The following is a 23682-nucleotide window of genomic DNA, read 5'->3' as shown; positions in this document are numbered from 1 at the left end:
AGAAGAAAGCTCTAAAATCCCCATTGTAAACAACAATCAATAGACTGGAATTCCTGTTGCCTTTAATCTGTCCCTTCCCTGCCTTGGAGGGGCTAGATACCAGAAAAAAATGGCAGAGAAAAGCATATTGATTGGAATTCAACCTTGGGGGTTTACACTAGCTGGAAGTTGCCATCTGCACCATGTGAAACGACAAGAGATTAGTATTATCAAATATTAAATAGGAGACAGACCACAAGTGAAGATTTTGTCATCATAAATAGGTAATTGGTAACAAAGATCTACTTGCTACTTACTGGTTGTTCAGAAAAAAAGCTACTGACATTTACCATACAGGACAGGCCCCAGCAGTACACGGAAGTATCAGAGGGGAAAGAGCCCACAGAATTTTGACATATAAGCAAATACATTCTGTTCCCCAAGGTCAGCGATTACAAGATATTTATATTCAAAATATCAGAGATTCAAAATAATGCCTTTGGGTTGATATAGAAAATATGAACTCACTCCCTCTCTTCTCTATGGACAGCTTTGAAGTTTGATTTTAGGATAGGCATTTAAACATAGTTTGGACCAGATTAGGGCTAGGGAACAGACTTTTGCAACTTTCATACCTAACTTTATATTTGTTGCATTTATATCTATCTTTTACACACAGAGCTCTCCTAGCAATGTTCGTAGCCCAAGTCAAAGCAAAGAAAGCAAAGCTAAAATATCCTTTCTTTGAGTAGTTATGTAACAGCAAAAACCTTTCAGTAATGTTTCTTTGTATGTGCAATTATTCTAATTGATTCCATCATTAAGTACACCTCAGACTATGGTATTAGACCAGGAACAATTTGGTGAAGAGTACTTTAAAACTCATTTACTTACTTATGCATATATCCATCTGCATTCCCTGTTAAGTTCATCTGCATAACAGTCTGAAATTCTGTCTCATTGCAGCAGTATTTAAATACTGTGTTGTTATGGTGACAGCAAAAGATGTAAGATTTATTGTCAGAAAGACGAGGACAGTGAAAACCAAAGTGGTAGCGACCTTTGTAGTCCGTATATGGTTCACAGACCCGAAAATGTGCGGACAACACTGCAAAACAAATAACAATATTGACTTTGTGAGTCACTTGTGTTATCTGTACATTATGACTTATAAATTTTTATTGGTTAGGCTTAAACAATTGTTGCTTGATTTCTGAAAAACATGAATATTTCAGAACTTCCAACATCATAACATTTAGTACTCAAAGACTACATTATTTAGCCTCTTGTATTTTGACTTTTATTGTTACTGTGTTTCTGATTAAGATTATTTCTTTAAACGGAAGAGGAGAAATGCCCTCCATGCCAAGAAGCCCCAAAACATTTAGAGAAACATTTTCATACTGGTGTTCTAAATATATAGATATCCATAAACACCCAACAATGTTCACATTTGATTCTCCAGGGATGACTTCATAAAAACAAAAAGGCTTTGTAAAAACTGCAATAAAAGTTTGATGGCACTTGATTTGCAGTCACTGTTTCTGACAGAAAATATCTTCTCTAGTGTTCTTATTCTTTGATAAGGAATATTCTGCCAGAAAGAGTAATTTAATATTAAACAGTACTGATCTGAACAACTCTGAATTTGCATATAGAAAGAAGTAAGAGAAATACAGCTATTCCTGGGAGTTCTTACATTTGCCCCTTATTAAATTCTCATATAAAGTGTTTATTACATCTCTGAGAGCATTTTTATAGGACTATGTCACACAATTCACTGTCACTTTTCCTGAGGGGAAAAAGAAAAAATAAAAATAAATACTCTCCATATACATTCTTTGAAAGCAGACTTGAGGTTGACTGTTGTGTAGTGAGAGGCACACTGTGGTTACATTTGTATGATAAGACCTCAGGCAGATGTTAGCTCTCTGACCATGCTCTAAGCCTGCTGTTTACAAACATCTCTGAACTGGAAATTGTGCAATAACCTTAGTTTCCCTGAGCTGTGCAAAGGGTCAGGGTATAGATCTCTTTCAGTATGGTCATAAATAAACACACCTGCCTTCTTGGTTCATGTGAAAAGTCTGATAACAGAAAATCCTACAGCAAATTTTTGGCTCCATGTACTGCCAAATTTTTAACTATCTTATACAGCACCATTTAGGGGATGATGTGATTGACCTGCAGAGAAGGACATGAGGGTACTGAAAGATTAAAAGCTGGACATGAGCCAACAGTATGCGCTCACAGCCCAGAAGGCCAACCATATCCTGGGCTGCGTCAAAAGAAGTGTGGCCAGCAGGTCAAGGGAGGCGATTCTGCCACTCTACTTGGCTCTGGTGTGACCTCAGCTGAGTACTGTGTGCAGCTCTGGAGTCCTCAGCACAGGAAGGACATGGAGTTGTTGGAAAGTGTCCAGAGGAGGGCCACAAAAATGATCCGAGGGCTGGAGTACCTCACCTACAAGGACAGGCTGAAAGCGTTGAGGTTGTTCAGCTTGGAGAACAGAAGGCTGCGGGGAGACCTTATAATGGCCTTCCAGTACTTAAACAGGGCCTATAGGAAAGATGGGCACAAACTTTTTAGCACAGCCTCTTGTGACAGGACAAGAAGTAATGTTTTTAAACTAAGGGAAGGTAGATTTAGACTGGATATAAGGAAGAAATTTTTTGAAATGAGGGCACTGAAATACTGGAACAGGTTGCCCAGGAAAGTAGTGGAAGCCCCATAACTAGAAACATTCAAGACCATGTTGGATGGGGCTCTGAGCAATCTGATGTAGTTAAAGATGTCCCTGCTCCTGCAGGGGGGTTGAATTAAATGATCTATACAGGTCCCTTTCGACCCCAAATATTCTGTGTTTCTACGATCATTTAAGATTACGTATACTGTACAGATCCCCTGAAGGCTTTACACTCTGAGGAAAATGACATGTAGATGTCAAGAGTCTCGATACCCTTGGCAGTGAAATGTTTTTACCTTGATCTGAGAACGGAGGCACAGTTATGCTGTGGGTAGATGCACTACATAAGGTCACACCAGTTAATAAAGGATATTTACTTTAGACTGACAAAATTAAATTTTGTAATTCGGTGTTTGATTTTTGTATTGGTTTGTCAGTACAACAGGTTACAGATGATGACTTGCATGGATTTATCTTAACTGTATTGTATCTCTCTGCACATTGTCCCTGTTGATCTACAACTGCATCTGTACACCTTATCCATCTAATCCTCATTTCTTCTATGTTGCTTAAAACAGCCTATTCTTTTGTTTCTCAATTTTATAAAATGTATTCATTTCAAGACTCTCCCACTTTCTTTCTGTAGGTATAGCACATTTTAAGTATTGTGGCTGTGGAGATTACTTCTTTATTTGTGTGTGTAGAGGAAGTTGAGAACAAAAAACAGAGCAATAAACTGAAGAGAAAACAAGGTAACTTGTACCGCTCTCTGAGTGAAGGAAAACTAGTCTTAAAGTTCTATATATATGTATACACACGCACACAGAGATACATGCACTGGCATGCACACATACATACTTATCATTGCTTTAGCAAAAGAGGGAATTGCTTTGTAGATTAATTCAGACAGGAACTGAAAGGGCTAGAAGAATGCTATTTCCAAAGGAACATAAATATTGAGAAAACAAATTACATCTCTGTTCTTCGATGCCTGGGAAAAACATATGCTTCAAATCTGAGGATGCTATACCCTGTAAAGAAATTTTATCTCCTTAAACTTATAGTTTCAAAACACTCTGTCACACTTGCAACAAATCTGCACATTCAAATTCTGTCACAAATACTTGTATATACATCTACCTGTATATACATCTGTTGTAAGAATTAAAACTAGTTCTTTATGTTTCATAAGCAATTGAATACTTCCATGCTTCTGAAATTATTCAGTGCTCTGAGGGAGATACTGCGTTGTGAGAAGGCTATAGGATCCTGAGAAGTTCAGCTTGCTCATCACTGCAAAGTGGCTTAATTAACAGCTCAAATGAAAGTGTTCCCTGACCCCTAGATGGGTCTTTTTTAAAAGGAAAACAAACTCCAAACTTATTTGGGGATTGAAAGTGGGGGAAGGATGACTACAGAATTGAGACTAAAGATAACATGAGGTCAGAGGAAGAGTGATGTCTGTAATAAAATGTAGTCCTAAGCAAATCCTTAAATAGTAAAATGTGTGTCAGTGATTAAAAGAAATGAACAGATAAGAGTATAACATGATGACTGAATTACAGTAGTCAGTGTGTGTGCTGGGTTGTCCCTCATAGGCAGATAAACACCACACAGCTGCTTGCTCACTCCCCCTCCCAGTGGGACGGGCAAGAGAATAAGAAAGGCAAAGCAAGAAATAAACTCCCAACAACAAAAGCAAACCCACAAGTTACGCTAAGGCAATCACTCACTACCATCAGACTGATGTTCAGCCAGTCCCTGGGCAGTTTTTAGATAAACTCCCACCTAGTTTTATTTCTGAGTGTGCTGTTACATGGTATGGAATATCACTTTGACTACGTTGGGTCAGCTGGGCCAGCTGTGTCACCTGCCAAGCTCTTGCCCACCCCAGCCCCCAAGCTGGGGTGCACAATGAGAAACACAGGCAGCCTTGACCCTGTGTAAGGGCTACTCAGCAACAGCTAAAATTCTGGTTAACAACACTGGTTTGTGTCACCAATCTAAAAGACAAGACCACATGGGCTGCTGTGAAGAAAATTAAGCCCATCCCAGCCAGACCTAGTACACAGTGGAAAGACTTTATCAATTTATTGTAATTTGTTTAATTTTACTTGCTGGTTTTGCTTCTCTGAGAATCAGAGATCCAATAAATTAAGTTTAATTTTTTTTATAAGTATTTATAAAAAAAAATCTGCTTAAATCTTGAGAACTGAAGAGCCTCATTTCTACAGAAATACTTCAGGTAAAGGCATTGTACCTGAAAGGCTCCTAAACTGTCTGTTGCAAAGATGGCAGCTGTTTCTAAAGTGGAGTTGCTTCTGCAAAGTCTCATACTATTTTTGAAAAGTATTATTGAGCAAGTAGTGATATAGACGCTCCTATGTCTGTTTCTACTAATTTTGAGATAATAGTCTGTCATGCTTCAAATGACTGATTTAAGCTCATCCTAAGATTTATCTGTTCTACCTTAGAAAGTAAACAGCCAGTGCACATCAAACTTTTACTTCCTTCTCTGTTCACAGTTAGAGATCTGTGTAACGCTGATTAAATTTTTTATTTAGCTAGTTAATTTTTAAACCATCATGTTGTGGTGCATTTTCCTTTTAACTATGTATAAGGCCAGTTACATTGTATCTAACGTATTCAGCTCAAGAATAGCTGAAGTTCCAAGATGAATCCCTCACATGCTCACATGCTCTTGTGTGCATATATAAAAATATACAAGCAGAACCTGACTTCCATTGCTTTCAATAGATGGTTATTTACCAAAATGGTTAGATTATATGGTGGTGTAGACCTTGCTTTTTCCTTTTGGACGAGCTGAAAAAACTTGCATATCAAAACAGTAGCTTTATTTCTTTTAAATTTTCAGCTTTACCATCAGTGTCCTGCCAACTTTTCCTTCTAAAACTGAATTTTTAATTGCACTTCAAATTCCAGCTTCCAGTTCTTAAATGCAAAGAGGCTTTACTTATATATTACTCAATCAAAAATCTATTTAATCTTGGTTGTATTCTAGGAAGCCGGTACTAAATTGCAACTAGTTTTTCCATGATGCACACGTCAGTGACATATGAATTCAAAGTATAAAAGTTACCTGCTGACAAGAGTAATGAAAGCAGAACCATCAGCACGTTCAAGGACTGCTGACCACAACTTGTCATCGTTGGCTTTCATTGGTCCATTAGAGAATTACCTGTTTGACAAGATGCAATATCACGGTTAAGTGTCTGTTTCGTCTTATTTTAATTGTTCAAAATTTTACCTCCCCACAAAGGCTTGGTAAAATGAGATGGCTTCACACAATAAGGGTGGGGGGAAGTATACTTTTTTCTGGGCTTAGATGTGAAATAAATTCTTCTTTCTATGATTTCATTACAATTCCTTTCTCATTTCACCATGACTGTATACAGCTATTTACACACTTTTCATTAAGCCAGAGCAGAGATGAGTCATATAAATTCCTTATCAGTTATTCACACCTCCTCTGTAATCTACATTCAGCAAAACTGTGCTTGTTTTACTGCCACAAGAATGAGCCGTCGTATTGTGCCTAAAAGGACCAGAAGGATATGAACGATAAAGAAATAAACTGTCTGCTTTGAAAGTGTATCTGTTTTTCCCCTTTAGAAGATGCAGTTGTTCAGAAAGTGGGTCAAGCAACCGTAATGGTTGGAAACATTTCAAAAAATGTCTTTTAATTAAGAACACTTAATGGAATTATTATTTCTTATTTTCCTACACATGAGGGTGAGATGTGATGCAGTTTGGCTGGCAATCACCATAAAGAGGCTACCTCAATTTTTTGCACAACAGCCTCACAACCATGTGAATCCAAATGCATCTTATTTCCACTCTGATTCAACATTACCAGCTGCACATTCTACAGCTTCAGCAGAGGCATTGTCCCATTGCAAGTAGTGTCATCAGCATCAGTAGGAATGTTTGATACCCTATCCTGTTGTCACTGCTAATGCAGACTAATGCTTGATGTATAAGGTCTTCAGAATCCTGAATTCACATTGACATTAGAGAATAATAAAGATGCAATTTATTGGTTTGTACAACAACACCGGAAGCATGGGCTATAAAATATAGAGCCTAGGTAGTGCCACTGAAAGCTGGTAAGGTGAGCCTAATTCTTGTTAGGTTAAATTGTTCTAAGGTGTAAGGAGAAATATGGGAAAAAAAATAGCAAGGTGGCAATTTATGTCAAAAAATAGTCTGTTCCTTGACAGCTAAAGAGCAACATGATGCCAGATACTTATGAAATCAGTGCTGTATCATGTAAATACTAGGTAGTTTACTAATACGTGTCTACTAGAATCTACTGAATCAAATTAAAATCCCAAGAAAATTGTGTCTGCATATAATAAAAGGGGAGGGGGTGAAAATCAACATCATCATGAATAACTAAATTCTGAGTAATATATATGGGAACAGGAGAGGAGGCATGGTGCTATCTATAAAGTGTTGAGAAATCTTTTGTCTCTAAATAACAGAAAACGCCATGTCTGGCACACGCAGATTCTGTAAATTTCACATTGGAAAATGGAAAAAAAAATAAATAATATCACAAACCTGAAAATCAGTGGTAGCTCCTGATCATGAACTCATGATAATTTAAACTGTTATCTGCAAGCACGATTAATATCCAAATGATTGATTTGTAGCTTTAAAGTAAGTCTGTTCTTCCAAGGGGAAAAAAATTAAAAATGTCACACCATGAACAAAAGAGTGCAAAAGACTATGAATGCTATTGAAGAATATTTCTCTAAGCATCAATCCTATTTGAAAAAGCTGCCACCTTTTTTTCAAAAGGAATATAATATTAACTAAAACACTAAGCACACTTAACATTAGAATTGCATAAAAAAGGGTAATACTTACTATATCACAAAGGTTAAGAATGTAGGATTTTAATCAAGAAGAACAGATACAAACAACAAGATACTGTCAACATTGTTAGGGACAAAGAATAAGATTTTTCCCTGAGTAAACCAAAGCTCAGGAATTCTGATAGCAATTCATTACTAGAGGGAAATCTTGACCTTAGTAACAGTTAATTAAAAAGAGATCAATAAGCATTTCTGTTAGGTATCTGGGAATACAGGTGTTTGTTATAGCTGAGACTATTAAATATTTCCGTGTCAAGGACAATTTAGGATGACATTAATTAGTTGATACCAAGGTTCATAATTTAGCATTTGCAGTTCTGTGTAATTTGTATCTAGTTATTGTAGAATTGCCTTTTGCAATATCTTTTGAATTGCATATCTTTTTTCCAGTGTGTTGGAGAAACTATGGCATCTTTCACAAGAACTAAAGAAACCTAAGAAACCTAAAGACATTTTTAGAAGTAAATGAGATAAACCAGGTAACTAGAAGCTTGTGGGTGCGATGTGTACCTAGAGAAAGTTAATGGAATGGTTAATATAGAATCCAATTAATAAATAATCAAGAAGAGTACTATAATTAATGCATGTCACCATAGCCCTATGGCAAAGTAAATTTTATTTCTCTCAGTGCTATTGTTGATGAAGGTAGCCTAAAGGTAGTAACAATATGGTAGTTTCCTGTAAAATATCACACTTAGTAGCATGCAATTTGACAAGGCAATGAGAATGATGAAAAAAACCCAATAGCATATCAGTTACAGAAGAATAACACAAACTGGAAATAAGATGCATGGTTTTTTGGAAAGTACAGTCTTGTTAGTAACTGCGTTAATACAACTTGATCGGTAATTTTCAGTCAGTACTGTATGTAGACATTAAGAAGCTTTTCAGCGAGGGGAAGATCTATTAAATCATGTCCAATAGAACTGGCAACAATGAAACTGGCATTTTGATCCAAGTCTTGTGATGCTTGTGAAGTGCCAGCTAGGAAGATCAGAGGGAGAGACTAGAACACAAGACTCACACATCTAAGGCCAGGAGAGTGACAGAATCTGTGCACGTGTATACATATTTGTGATGGCAAGGAAATGCTCTAATTTTACAACTACTGATTCAGTGATCATTTAACTAAATATGACCATTTTTAGGAGGACAGAGATACAACTAATCATTCACTATTTGACCATGCCGAAGGTTTATTTATACATGTGTTGTCCGACTGAAGCAGTCATATTTAGTGCAGTATGTATCATGAGGATCTCTCTGAGCTATTAGAGGTTAAACAGCTAGGTGAAAGAAATGGGCAGGAGAACAGGTGGCATGCTAAAAGAAATTGCCTAGATTGTACAAAATACTTCCTAATGCTAGGACACAGAATAAAGATGATAGAAACATGGTAATTAGCAGCGATCTGGGTGAATATTTTTTTTAAATGATTATTATTAGTCAAGACCAACAAGGCACTTTAAAAATAGAGAATTGCATTTGAAGGAAAGAGGAAAGGTAGCTTTGGTTGTATGGTTGTACTTTAGGGTTCCTAGCTTCACATTATCTCTTCCCTTTCGCTAGCAATCCTAAGTATCTCTGCAGCTACAAAGTAGACTAAAGAAATTATTCAGGAATCACAGTTTTTAATTCTGTATGTTAACCTGTCTGCTATGAAATAGATTGAATGGTCCTCACGACTGTTGTTTAAGTACTTTGTTATCTCTTTTCACAGATTAATGATTATGCTAGGAAAATTGTTTTCCCCTGCAGAAGATGCAGCAATGAATGATTCAAAGAGAGCAACGCTCAAAGGGAAGAAGCTGTAATGGTACAATCAAGAACAGACATTAATATGAGACACAACAAGTGGGTGGGGTTTTGTTTCTGCCGACAAAGAGCCTGCAATTACACTGTAACTTACAATATCACCACCACACATAAAGTGAGTTTATTTGCCTTTAGCCTCCCTTCTCACCATGGACTTCAGGTACAGGGACCAAATATACGTACCAGATTGTTATGCCAGATTTTACTTTTTACTTAAACACCCCATTGGAAAGAAAAGATTCCAAGAGAAATAACCATTTCATGTGGCAAGATTTTTACGTAGAAATTATTCTCCTCTCACTTCGAATGAAAAGAAAAACTATGTTTAGAAGAGATGTTTGAGAAACACTGCACATTTTGCATTTTTTTGGTTACTAGAAAGAACGAAAGGAACTAGCACGAAAATTTATTAAATACTTCAGCACTGCCTCACAAGTTAGCTCTCTGTACAGAATAATAGAAAATAAGGCAATTCAAGAGATTATTTAATCCATACTTCTGTCACAGGATCAAGAACATCTAAACCATCCTCAGTAGAAGTCCACAGAATCTCCATCACCAGAGGCGTTTTCCAGCCTTCACAGGTAATTCCCTTCCAGTCTCTCTCTAAACTCATGGCTAGAAATGTTTTCCTATGTCCAACTTCCAGCTCCTTGGCTTTCATTCATGTTGAACCACTTCACAGTGGGGCTAGAGAATGATTTACCTGCAGATTCATTGGTTACACCTCTCTTTGCATCAGTCTTTAATTAATATATGTAAAAAGTGCTATCAAATCTTCACTCAGCCTTTTCTTAGTCTAACAAGTGCCACTTCTTACGATCCTTCCTTTAAAATATATATCTCCTGTACCTCCTATGCCTCCTTTTGACTCTGGCTCTGCACTTCATGGCAAGGTTGTGTATATAACTTTAGTGTCATTTCAGGTTTCAGTTGTTTATATTTACTTAGTGCTGAGAAGTTCCTAATAAATACCCCAACAACTGCCAACTCTTGCAAGGAAAATAAAACTATAGTGTTAAAAAAGTACAGAGAGCTACAGAGCTTCTGCTAATTCTCACAGTTAATCAAAAGACACATAGCAATATCACCGTTATACCAAGATAGGTACATCTACATACAGACACAACCATAAAAGCATACCACCACATGTGAGATAATTATAATAAGATGACTCCCTCTTCTCACATTAATGTCTAGCAGACCTTCCAGTGACCTGGCCATGGGGAATCACACCACAGGAGCAGCTGCAGTAATGAACTTCCTTCCACTTCTTCCTCAATTCCCTTGGGGCACAGTCATCTTTCAAAGTTATGATTAAATGATACCTAGAACAGTTCAGATTGCTATAATCTCTTGTTCTCCAGACTTCTCCTGGAAAGCATCTCCACTAGCCTCAGTGGAGATATTAACTTTGCTGCACTTTCTACACCGTTGGGACAAGGAGGATCACCAGCAGAGAAATGGCCTCCTGTCAACCTATTTGCCCACCTGAAAACAACAAACAACACTGGTTGTACTGTGGCATAAATAACACGGCTAAGACAATCACAGCATTTGAGAAAGCTGTTTAAATTTAGATGGAAAAGGGAAAGCTATAATCCAAATCTAACTTCTAGTCCTGCTCCATTAACTTCACACATTAAAATAGGCTTAAAAAATGCACCTAATATAACTTCACAAATGCAATTACAATGAAATTACTGTCTTGTTAAAAAGGCAGCAATGTAACTGGCATGAAAGAAAACCAGATTATTAAGAAAATGTGGTTTTACACTACAAAAACCTCAGGAAAATGTTTACAAAAAATAGATTGTAGTTTTTAGTTGACAGTTGTCCCACTTTAAATGACTGAAATAACCTACGAATAGGGATTGTCGGTACAAAATCTTCTGGATTATACTGCAGTACTAACAACACTGTCTCTTCTCTAAAAACATCTTTCTACATAGATGCTTGAAGTCAAGTGTAGAGTGAGTCTCTACACAGTTGCAGATAAAGCATTGCAGTTACGGTTTTAGTATTGCTAAAGATGAGCAAATTTACATTACACGAATTTGGTCATGAAATTCTTCATCCTTATTTTATAAATTTTAAAATTGAAATTTTAAAACTGAAAACTACTTCGTTTTATTTTACCCTGTATGTTTATTATTTTTTCACAGCTATTCTCCAAATAGTTATGAAGAGATAACATGCATAAGTCTTAAAAGTAAAAGCTATTAAAACCAGCCTGAAGACTATCTTGTGAACTTCAAGCAGTCTACGTCTGTTATTAATAGGACAAAACCAAGAAATCCGTACATGCTACAGCTGTCAACTGCCAAAGACGCTCATTACTCTCCTGCCCGCTACCCCCTTCCCTTTTCACTAACGCATTTAGTCAGCCATCATGACCTGTCCTACACCTATATCCTCAGGCAAACATTATACTCATGCAAGTTGGAAATGATTTTAGCAGTTCCTACCTGACTATGCAGTACATTGTGCTGTAAAATCTGATACAGCATTTAAAGCATTCCTTTATTACAAGAGAACTAATTTTAGAGAATCAGTGGTACATTCAGATCTTTTAATCACAAAATGTAACTGATGAGAAACTTCACTAAAACAGCATAAAATCTTTATTGATAGTGAAATTCCTCACTGTCTCTGTAGCAAAACTAAATACATTAAAGATATTACTAGAATGTAGCTGTAGTGTAAACAAACCTTAGCTAATCAATTTCTTGGTGCAATTCATTATGTATTTGCACTTGGAAGGATAAATATTTGATTTCCTGGATTTATGGCTGATGAAGGTCAGAAAATTTTAGATTGTCATTTGTTCTATACAACTGGCCTTTCACTGTGTACCTTAAATCTCATTTTGGCAAAAAATGAGCAAAAATACAGGAAGGCCAGAAGCACTGATTACAGACTGAAACCACAACTCATTCAGAAGTGGCTTCCTTTGTTTAGTATGTATTTGTATATGGTCAGTGGGCAGGCATATGTCATACAGACAACGCATACTCCTTAGTGTTCAAAGTGCTAAAATAGTACCTGTGAAACAGTCATGAGCCACTGACATCAACATTGTACTTGGTTTCATACAGCCATGTACCTAATAAATGGCTTCCACCTGAAACGCCATTTTTATGTCTATAATTACAGCAATACACAGAGAACAAGGTGTGTGGGAGAGATGCCGGAAAGGCGGCCTTATGTACACACAGGGAGGGAGAAAAGCTCAGAACAGGCCTGAAACAGGTCTGGCATGGTGTTTCTGGGTCATTCCAGCACAAAGCTGGCACTGATTACATGCAACCTATATATATGCTTCTCTCTGCATAGTTATCAGAATAGTTTACTCTGCTGAAAAACTCCAATATTGACAGTAATTAGTTTTTAATTTTTAAACAGTGAAGTTAAAAGGCAAAAATTAAATGCCTCAAGAATATAACTGCACTTCATGCTGTTATGAAGACTGATGAATATATTGGTTTTGATCATGAGGCACAGTTCCATTGGATTTAGCTGGCTGCAAAGCTATGTTACTACTGAAATAATGTTTTGCTGTCAACGACACTTGAAACACAATTTCACCTTTGCTTGGTACATTTGCAAGTCTGGTAGGAAGTTGATGGGTTCACACTGTATACTGGAGACTGTAGAACAATTACCCCACATCCCAATCAACAGCAAATGACCCTGAAGAGAGGCTCATGACTACAAAGCAACTGACTGAGAAACTATTTACTACCCTTGTGAATGTGTCAGCCCCTGAGCTGACAATTGTGGTCTAGAGAGAGAAACAAAAGTATTGCAAAAAAAACCCCAGCTACTCATTTTTCTGACACCAGTAATATGTTTCAGCATCCTTCTAAATCCCAACTTACCTCAGCACCTACTAACAGTAAGCACCTTATAACTTGCAGATGGGAAGTGCACAGTCATGCATAAAATAAGCATGATTCAGCTATGCATTTTTATTCAGCTCAATTGGTTTATGCTATGTAAGTTTCCTCTACATAGAGAAGGGCGTTTATTTCTGCATCTTGTGCAAAAGTAACTTTACCACAGAGTTTTGATTAGCTCTTCCGCTAACTTAGAATTAAGTTTCAGGGTAAAATACAAGCTTTACTGAGGTCAGTGAGAGTTTTGCCTTGAAGTCAACAGGATCAGCTTTTTACATCAGATGCTCACATCTGTAGTAACACTCCACTACTTGTCTTCCAGTTGCAGTATGCAATAGCTCCATTTGACAGAACTTTCTGACATGGTTCCTCTGACAGTGACATTAATTTACTCTTTACATTACAGACCAGTATACAGATCATCAACAGAACAGATCAATTCCAAATAATTCAGAAGGATGGAAGGAAGGAAATATGGTATTCATTATGTATGTCACACAACAAAGATATTACTAGCGAGGAGTATTGCAGTCATGCAGTCTATTTCTTTTCCCAAGTACTTTAGAGTCTAACCAATGATAATACAAGATAAGTAGAGACAAACAGGATGCACTGATTAAAAATGCCACATCTCTGAAAACTCGCCAGGTTAAGAAAAAAAAAAACAACTCAGATCTATAAGAATATATAGCCTATAAGAATACAACCTATAAGAACACATATAAAACCTGTAAGAATATAAACTCATTTGATGTTTCAATAACTTTCATAATGATTACACATAAAAGAGAGCATGAATAGGTAGTTCTGCTGTACCTTACTAAGTAATGGTAAAATTTGAAGTCATAGATTAGAATCATAGAATCACGTAGGCTGGAAAAGACAACCTTACAATGACAGAGTCCAATTGTTAACTGAACAAGTTAACAAGTCAGATATAGACTGGACATTAGGAAGAATTTCTTCACCATGAGAGTGGTGAGGCACTTGAACAGGTTGCTAAGGGAAGTTGTGGATGCCTCAACCCTGGAGGTGTTCAAGGCCAGGTTAGATGGGGCCTTGGGCAGTCTGATTTAGTGGGATGTCCCTGCCCATGGCAGGGGGGTTGGAACTACATGATCTTTAAGGTCCCTTCCAACCCTAACTATTCTATGATTCTAAGGCCAAGTCCACTATGCCTTCTGTATTAATACAGTTGGAAAGTGGCAGCCAGAAGCCTAACATACAACTTTCTGATGTTAACTAGAGGCCAGCCATTGTATCTCTGAGATATTCCTACAAGGTCTCTGACCCACAGAACTTAGAAGAATTATTTAATGTGTGTATAATTAAATATACCCCTCAATTTACTGAAAGATTGTGATGAAAAGATACCAGGATATCAATATTACTTTAAACCGCCCTTTCAGAAAACTGGCTTAGATATCTTAGAAAGGTCATACTTCACCTCCACACTTAGAATCAGCGAGGAACAGGACACAACTTGGACATGTTAAAGAAGTGAAATGAGAATGTAGAATTTTAAATACCAAGAATTATTTTAAAAACGAGATGCTTTGTTTCTGGAAATTCTGGATGAATAACTGCATTTCCTCTCTGTGGTAATGCCACATTACATGCGTTACCTCATCAAGGACTATGTAAAGAATCCCTTAATGCCACAAGTAATAATTTCTCACAGGCTAGTCTCAATGAGCCATTCTTTTTGGTACTTCAGCAAAATGAAATTAGTCACATTTCTTAAGTGTCAATTTTTCATCCTATAATAGATAGTTTCAGCCATTTTGCTTGAATAGTGAACAAAGAAAACTGATCATAAGACATATGACAAAAAAACCCTAATGCTACAGAGTTTCTAAGGTTTGGGGCACAATATGCATGCAAATTTTATGAGGGGAATATGACTTTAATCCTAGTATCTCAATGCATTTTCAAGGTCAGTTCTCAAACATTGTATCTGTTGTAACAATTTTTTTTACCCTCTTGTCTAATAAAAATATAATTATTTCAGCAGCCATCTCAGATACTCATTCTGCAGTGATTTTCTTTTCACTAACCATAAGGCTTTTGATGCCCACTATGCAATATATTTATCAATATGGATGAAGTCATATACCTCATACAATCAAATGTATAATGAACTATGACATCTTTAGGATTCAAATGTAGTTGAACTTAATCTAATGAAGTCTGTGAAGAGCAGAGGGGCTTTTTATATTTAGGATTAGCTCACTTCAGCTACAGGTTCCAAATCTGAATTTCTCCTTCCTTCTCATCTTCTCCCACTTTCAGCTGCTTAAGTCATGATTAAGTCCCTCCAGCCAAAATAGTGGGAATAGAAATGAACAGATAACTTCTGAAGAATCCTTTGTTTCCCTGAATTTTATTCTGTGTTCTAGTTGCCTCTAAAATCCTCCTCCATCTCCCCATCACCTCTAAGTTTATTGATACATGATCTTTTGTAGCCAAAAATCAAAGTCAACAGGCCATTCCTCAGCTTCCTTGGTTATCAATAGTCTTCTAAACTATTAAACACACTGCTTTGATTTGTGGTATTTGAATAAAGGTCATCTATTACTCAGTATTCTCCTCGTTGTCCTATTCTCTCTTAAAAAAAAAATCCTTATCTTTGTTAACCTGAATCCTCATGTTTTAATACCTAGATTTCAACATCAGTTAAAAGGGTAAGAATGGCCTGCATCTCACTTCCCAATAAACAGTTTCAATCTTTTCAGTACTCTCTGGAGAAAGTTTTGAATCATTTGCCATGTGAGAAACATGGGAGAAACTCCAGAGTCCTTGATTAGGAAGCTAGAACTATCTTTTAATAAGGCTTGAATCACAATGCTTATTTCAAAGATACACTTAGAAAATGAGAAAGTATTGAAACATCAATGAATTTGAAGTAAGAAAATAGTTTCAAAATGTTTTGGATCAGACTGATATTTACATAACTTAAAAACTTTGTTTTCTTTGCAAAGGTACATCACAGTAGTTCAGAAACCCTATCAATTAGAAACACCATCCATTGAAGCACAAAAAGGTCAGTTTAATGGAGGCCTTGTTCTTAATCTGACACACTTCTAGCAAAGAGCTATCTACTCTTGCAGGATGCTTTTGGGTCATTTCCCCCCCTCTCTCCCCCCCCCCCCCCCCCCCCCCAAGTTTTTTACCTCAACTGTACACTGAAAATGCTAAACAAAACTTTCATCTTGCACATAAGCTCTAAACATAGAAGCTTTTAAAGGCAATTTTGAACATGAGTTTCCAAAGCAAGTCACACAATCCATTATCTTCCTCATATTCTAAGGTAATTAACAATAATTGAGAAGGCCACTCTAATTTACAGAAATCTCTCTCGGTCCAAAAAGAAAACTCACCTTGAAGTACAGCACTGATTAACAAAGAACTTATGAAAAAACACTTCTCAGTTAATCCGGCTTGCAGCTTGAAACCGCAGGACTGTGGGCACTACATTCCACTTAATCCTTCAGATAAAGATTTATACAGGCATCTGCACTGTAACTGTCTTCCAATGTCATAACCTTGTCACAGAGTGGATCTTCAAATGAAGACTATTGCAAAATATGCTCAGAGATGAGATCAAAGATTATCTGAAGAAGTGATAATCTTCTACAGTGAAGTCAAGAGGTAGCAACCGGAACTTAAACATCACAGTTTTCTTCCTTGCAGGGCACAGTCATTTGATAATTAATAAAGGTAAAAATTGAAAAACGCACATTTCTAAGAATCGCTGACACATATGAAAAAATAAGGCTATTTGTTTGTGTAGTAGAAAAAATGGAATACTTCAACCCTTCAGAATTTTCTTACTCTAAAAAAGGTAATCAGATAATTGAAGAAAGCTGTTCCTCATAAGGAAAACCAGTAATTTTTACAACAGAAAATAACTACCAGTGCAAACAATATATTCTCCACTGCTACAAACCTGATTCAATTTGAAAGCGTGCAACTTATAACAGCCGCAAGTGGTTCTATATTTTTCAGCAACACACAGGCTAAAAATCTATCCAGTTACTATAGCACTCCATAACCAACTGACAACTTCGGTCTCAAGTTTGATTATCAAGTAATAGCCTCTATAGTGTCGACGTGGCCCTGTAAGCACAACTTCTTTCCCTTATGCAAGGATAGTTCTGTCAGTACATGAGTGCCAAAACAATCTGCTTTGTTCAGGGTTTGCAGAGCAAGAGCTGGATTGAAAAAATGAAAGATCTTGCTCCTCTTAACAGACTTGGGCCCTTTTGATGTCTCACTCTTTTAAGAATAAGCTTTTTGAAGATAAAAATGATTCTGTTGTTAATTACAAGCAGCATTTCTGTTCATTCTGGAGAACAAGTGATGTGAAAGTGATTTACCCCATTATCTGAAAGATTTCTGTAGCATTTCCATAGAATTATAGAATGGGTTGGGTTGGAATGGACCCAATACCAAATACATTCAACCTTTTACAGACGAAAGTATTTTCATTCATCTTAAGTGACAACGAAGGTATTTAAAATCTGATTGGCATATTCATACTGCCTTGACAAAAAGAGCCCCTATCTGTGCGTAGCAGCTTGACTTTAACCCTTTGGATTTTGCAAAGCCACCACTAGTCCTTTTGTAGGATTGAAGAAGGATTCTGTGTTTGAGAGAGTAAAAATACTTCATTTAAGGAACATGTGGGAGCAGAAACGAATATCAAACGTTCTTGGGTTTAATTTGATTACAGAAAACTTCCCTCTAAAAGTTTATTGTTACACAATCAAAAATTGAAACTACTCATTTTTCTTTTTTCAATTATTGCTTTGAGCAAGCCATAATGCTGGGAACTCTTTGGAGCAGCACCACTCTTGCACCAACATTTCTGAGATAATGCAGGCAGTTTCATAAGTCATACTGCAGCTGTTCCCTGTAATTTGCCAAAGCAGGTCACATCTGTGATATATATGCAACATGACACATGATATATGTGTGACATGGTATATATACTATGTGACACATAATATATGCGTGACGTGATATATATGTGATGTGATATTATGTGTGACATGATATTATGTGATACATGATATATGTGATATATATGTGATATATGCAATATATGCGACATGTGATATGCATGATACATGATGTGCATTATGCATAATATATCACATGTATGATGTTGCATATATGCAATGTGTGATATGTAATATATCACATACACACGATATGTGTGATATAACATGGAATATGTGCAATATATTGAATATGTGCGATATGTCATGTGGAATATGTACAATATATTGCATATGTGCAATATAATATGCAATACGTGCAATATGCAATATGTGATATGCTATATGTGGTGTTAAGTTCAGCACCGATATCTATATCAAATGATATGTTTCCTGCCCAGTAAGAATGATTCTGTAAGCTTCACTCATCCATGTGGAAGACGATGATAAGTGTTTCAGCCTCTGCTTCAGCTGAGGGCACATTATTTCCTTATTTCCCTGGAAAGCCCTGATTTCAAACCTCCTATAGAACTGCACCCACTACATTTCCTGGCATAAAATGGAGATGTTATTTGCTCTCCTGCAGTAACTCCTGCTTGAAATTGGCCAAAAGAGCACCAGCATGATACCCACAAAAAAAACCCCACATTAAAATTATATAGTAAATGCATAGTTCACTCATTTCCTTTCACTCTGGCTTGCAGAAGGAAGACAGATACATATGATATGAGTGAAATGTGATATAAAGAAGATGCTTTTTTTGATAGATCTGCATGAAATTAGTCACATTCCATCAGAGTAACCTCTCCTGTTAGCTGGACTTCTTGTGTATTCAAAGAATGGCATAGAACAACTTTAGAAATAAACAGGAGCGATTCAGTACCTTGTGCTGTGTTGAATCTTGACCAATCAGCAACATTGTTACAATGCACACTATGTATTCAGTGGAACAAAAACTTTATGCATTGGTGAGTTCATAATAGCTTGCTCTTTTGGAATCTGCCTGAATTAAGCTAGAAATCATAGTACATTGTCTCAAGCTGCTAAATGTGAAAAACAAGGTTTTCAAACGCACTAAAATATGTTTTAAAACCTATTCCAGTAATCTTTTTGCTATCTTGCAATAGTGTCCCCTATTAACTATGCTGAAGCAGTGCTCTACATAAACGGAAACAAGAAACTATTACTGAGATAGCACATTAATGAAAATGAAGAGTGAGGAGATGGACCAGCACTGGAGAAAGCCTCTTAGCAACAAGGTTCAAGACTGAAAAGGATGCTGCACATATGAATCAAGTTTATGCAAAACACAAGCCAGAGTCCAACTGAACAAGTATCCATCTTCCAGTAACAAAAGCACATTTCTTTCAGACATTTAGGAAACTGTACTTGTTTAAACACATCAGCATTTTCTGACTACTCATAACTGGACTGAAGGTACGGGGGAAAGTATTTTTGAACACTGGAATCTTCGTATGAGTTTTTTGCCCTAAATACACTTTAAAGTTTCCAAAACACAGTTGTGCACAATGCAAATTCAAAGCTTGCTCCAATTCTTTTAAGAGTCAACGCAGCTAAGGAAGCATTTAACTACAAAATACTAGTCTTCTTGTTGTTTTCATTTCCATAGCAATAATCATATAATACTTGAGCACTGAACAATGTTTTAAATTAAATCTCTTTATTGTAAATTACTTCAACTGAAAAATTCCTGCACACTTGTAACACTGTCAGTTTTGTTACCCAGCACCTCATGACCAAATGACCCTGCTTCATTTTAGCCCACAGCTATTTAACTGGTACCACGCAAAAGGCAGCTTTATGTTATTTACACTGACTCATATCCCCTTTCCTTGATCTCCCATCTCCAAAGAACTTAAATGTTAAAAACTATGACCAACCAATGAGACCATGCTACAGAGTTAAGATACTTAAAAATCAATAAACAAAATATGAATTTGCCTATTATATTAACTTGCTAAACAATGCTGTACATACCTGTGAATAGCCTGATTTGGAATGTCAGTCTTCCTGTTGCCAGGCAGTAGTGAATACAAAAGTTTTCGAGTTTTCTGGGCACTAGAGCCTTGTCATATCAGCTTGCTTTACTTGTCCAAGATCAACTTCATCAAAAAGATGGACTGAGTAATATCCAAAAATAAATACTAAAAAGAGAGGAATGCTGGGAAAAATTCTTCTGGATAAGCTCACATTATCTAGAGACTGTCTACTGGCACATGATGATGGATTGATTAGTTGTGATCACTGCTCTGGTTTCCCATCTCTAGACACAGTCTTGTAAAAGGGCCAGTTCTTGTGGAAAAGAATGCTGTGCCCCATACTTAATTTCTAAAATTAAGTACAGAATAGTATACTAGGAATAAAACCAAATCAAGCCACACGAAAATGGACAGTAGGACAAGAAATCTGTTGTCTCTTCAATGCTTCTAGTAGAAGCACTTCCCTAAAAAGTGATTCTTCTGGCAGATATCTAGACATTCCTGGGATACATCTCACCTACACTTAAAAACTTTCTCCAGCATACAGATCTATATTTATACTCTGTTCAGTGGAGAAGGAAGCATGCATGTCAATATGAATATCTCCATTTGAAAGATAAGATAAGGAATGTGTTGCTGACTCCACTGAATGATGACAGGTAGAGAGAACGCCACTATGCATGAATAAGTCCAGTTTGATTAACTACACCCTGTCTATGAGCACTGAGCACCACCTAAGTGTGAGACAGTTTTAAGAAACCTTACTTCTGACAACAGTTGTTTCTCGTTTACTCAAATCCATCAGAAAGGGCCAACTATGGAACATTCTCAGACATAAATGAGGAACACTGCACTAACTAGAGACTGGGCTGTAACTACAATATGCAATAGAAACAGACAAAAACCACCCGAAGATGCAGACTTGAACTCTCCTGAGGAAATGAAGATCTGCAGATGAAGATCAAGTAAAGCAAATCTAAGTATGCAGTGGACAACCATTATGCAAACTGCAAAGAAACCAAACTATTACAAGCAAAAGAAGTCTGGTACAGAAATCTGCCCCTAGACCTGATAGTTCATGGTAAACCGATAGTAAAATGACTTCTTTCCATATGAAGAATGGATGCAGTGACTACAAGTAGTATGACTACATATGTCAGCTAAACAATACTACTATGTCAGCTAAACAAGAGCATATAAGAACCAGAGCTTGCATAACATGGATGAGAACAAGATCAGTAACGATGTCTAAAGCGTTCTATTTAAGAGTTATGTACAGAGTTTTACAAGAAGATAAGCAAGACTATCAGCCTGAAATCAAACAGTCTGCTTATTACTTTTGGTTTTGGCATACAAAAGATGGCAAGGTTAGCCAAATCACAATATAAAAAGCTTTAAAACCCCCAAAACTTTAGGGAAAAGCATTAAACTGAGGTTCAATTGTACTTTGTTTTCATGGGAGAATAAAGAATAAAATGCTTAAATAAATTAACTGAGAAAGGTACAATGCTGAGCTTAACCACATTGCTCACTAGGCAAGCAATTTCTGTGTATATGAAACTGCTAATGCAGCATCCAAGAACAATGTTAATGTGATACAGAAAGGGACAGAACAGAGCTTAAACAGTGCAAACACTGCAGTCTGTGCCTTAAGACACAAATTACAGGAGTAGCCTTTTGTCATATGGGTACTTACATGTAAAAGCGAAGAGTGAATGCATTTGCAATATGAAAGAAGGCAGAACTTAGATATCAATTGAGAAGAACCAATCAAATACATGGAAAGAGAATGAGGGGAGAAATCTAGAAAGAGAAATTATTCCAAATATTTCCTATACCTTAGGCAGCCCAAGGTTGTGCTTAAAGAAGTCAGAAAAATATAATACCTTTACAATACCATTAAGGGAATGCATCCTATAGACTACATTTCCAGCAAAGCAGGTTATTAAAGGAAAATCATAGTTACTTTTAATGATATAAAAGGTTAATGCTGACAATGCTGATGCCTTAATCTAAAAGAAAGAGCAAAAGAACACAACTAGAGTCTAAACAGCTCTGGAAAGAACTAGAATTCACAGAATATATCAAAGCAAGAAGGTAAAGCCCATAAAAATAACATCAAAAATATATTTGGAAGTGGAGGCACCTGAAACTGTTCATGTGACCATAAGAATGCCACAACAAATGGCTATTGCAAAAATAACTTTGTTTCCTTAAATATTTGATCTAAGCTGCTATTGTTTGCTGTTGATGATGTTCAGCGTTCTGTCTCCTTGAAATAAACTCATGTGAAGACTAGCTAGATAGCAGTCACCTTAAGCACATTTTGTAGATACACTCTGTGTGACTCCACAACGAAACAAATTCTTTTGCAACACCAACAACTGAAATTTGCTTTACCAAGGGGTAATGATTACCAATACCATAGCCAAGGTAAAGACATCAGGAGGGAAAACCCTAAGTAACTATTGACTCACTGAAGACATTGCCAGTTTCTCACATGGGTAAAACTTAGGATTTCTAATAGAAGGAAGATTTGACAACCTTAAAGATCTTTCTTCTTGTTTTGTATTTTGTGAGGAGACACATCTTAAGATTGCCTTACACAAGAAGCTGAAGTCCTGCATCCCCAAGGACACATACTCTCTTTTAAAAAACAGTCTGAATAAGCATAGGGAATTCAGGTGACTTTGAAGATCCCTTTTTTCCACACCAAGGAGTCCAATTCCTACTGATGACCAAAACATTGCACACAAGCAAAAAAACCAAGTACCGCCTTTGTCTCAGAAACTTTAAACCTGTACAAAAAACACAGCATAAACTCATGGTGAACTGCTTCACTGTTGCCAGTTGAGAAAAAATAAAACTCTACAAAAACACAATGACCACAGTACACATTCTGTGAACATTTCTGCTGTCACCTAAATCAATTAACCAATCATAGAGTTATGCCACTATCAAGGTGCTGAGTTTCTAAATTAACAGATTTCTGGTAGGGAACAAGTCTCTTTCCCTCTCCTTCTTGTCAACTTACCTTCTGGAACCACGTGTTCTGCTCCTCCTGCTGCTTGCGGTCCTTGATCCTGAAAACCAGTAAGGCAGACTTTACACATTACTTTTGTCACTACTCCTCCATAACCTCATTTAGCAGTCAGGTTATGCCCATTAAGTCCTTCAGAGACTCTGTGGCAGAAGTCAAAGAAAAGCACAGGCGTAATAGGGTAATTTCTTGAACAAATTTATTTTAGAGACCTTAGGAGTTCCAATTCTACAAAGCTGTACAAGCCCCAAGACATACATTCCCTTATACTACTCTCTCTTCAAAGCATCCACAGCATGGCAGAATACTTCCTTGCCTTCACCCAGAAATCATTCAATTAGAATCCATTATTCATGATA

The 23682-nt window shown here is 36.7% G+C and overlaps 1 protein-coding gene across 18 annotated transcripts in view; it reads right to left on the bottom strand.

The window, feature by feature from the left end:
* The window catches only part of SHISAL1 (shisa like 1), a 71863-nt gene that overhangs the window by 34831 nt on the left and 13350 nt on the right, over positions 1 to 23682 (bottom strand). For 17 of the 18 annotated variants that reach the window (XR_008450998.1, XR_008451004.1, XR_008451005.1 and 14 more), the window contains exons 2-3: positions 5766 to 5864; positions 874 to 1087 (exon numbers count right to left, since the gene is read on the bottom strand). Coding sequence is in view for 12 of the 18 variants with exons in the window: in XM_054073055.1 (XP_053929030.1) it covers positions 874 to 1087; positions 5766 to 5832 (281 nt within the window). In the remaining 6 variants the exon portion in view is untranslated. Of the gene's footprint in view, positions 1 to 873; positions 1088 to 5765; positions 5865 to 23317; positions 23367 to 23682 lie in introns of all 18 variants that reach the window. The other variant, XM_054073039.1, reaches the window with a different exon arrangement.

This window comes from Cuculus canorus, chromosome 1 (assembly GCF_017976375.1).
Source record: "Cuculus canorus isolate bCucCan1 chromosome 1, bCucCan1.pri, whole genome shotgun sequence".
In the NCBI taxonomy this organism is placed as follows: domain Eukaryota; kingdom Metazoa; phylum Chordata; class Aves; order Cuculiformes; family Cuculidae; genus Cuculus; species Cuculus canorus.
The sequence above is the reverse complement of the archived record's forward strand: the minus strand, read 5'-3'. Positions and strand labels throughout refer to the sequence as shown.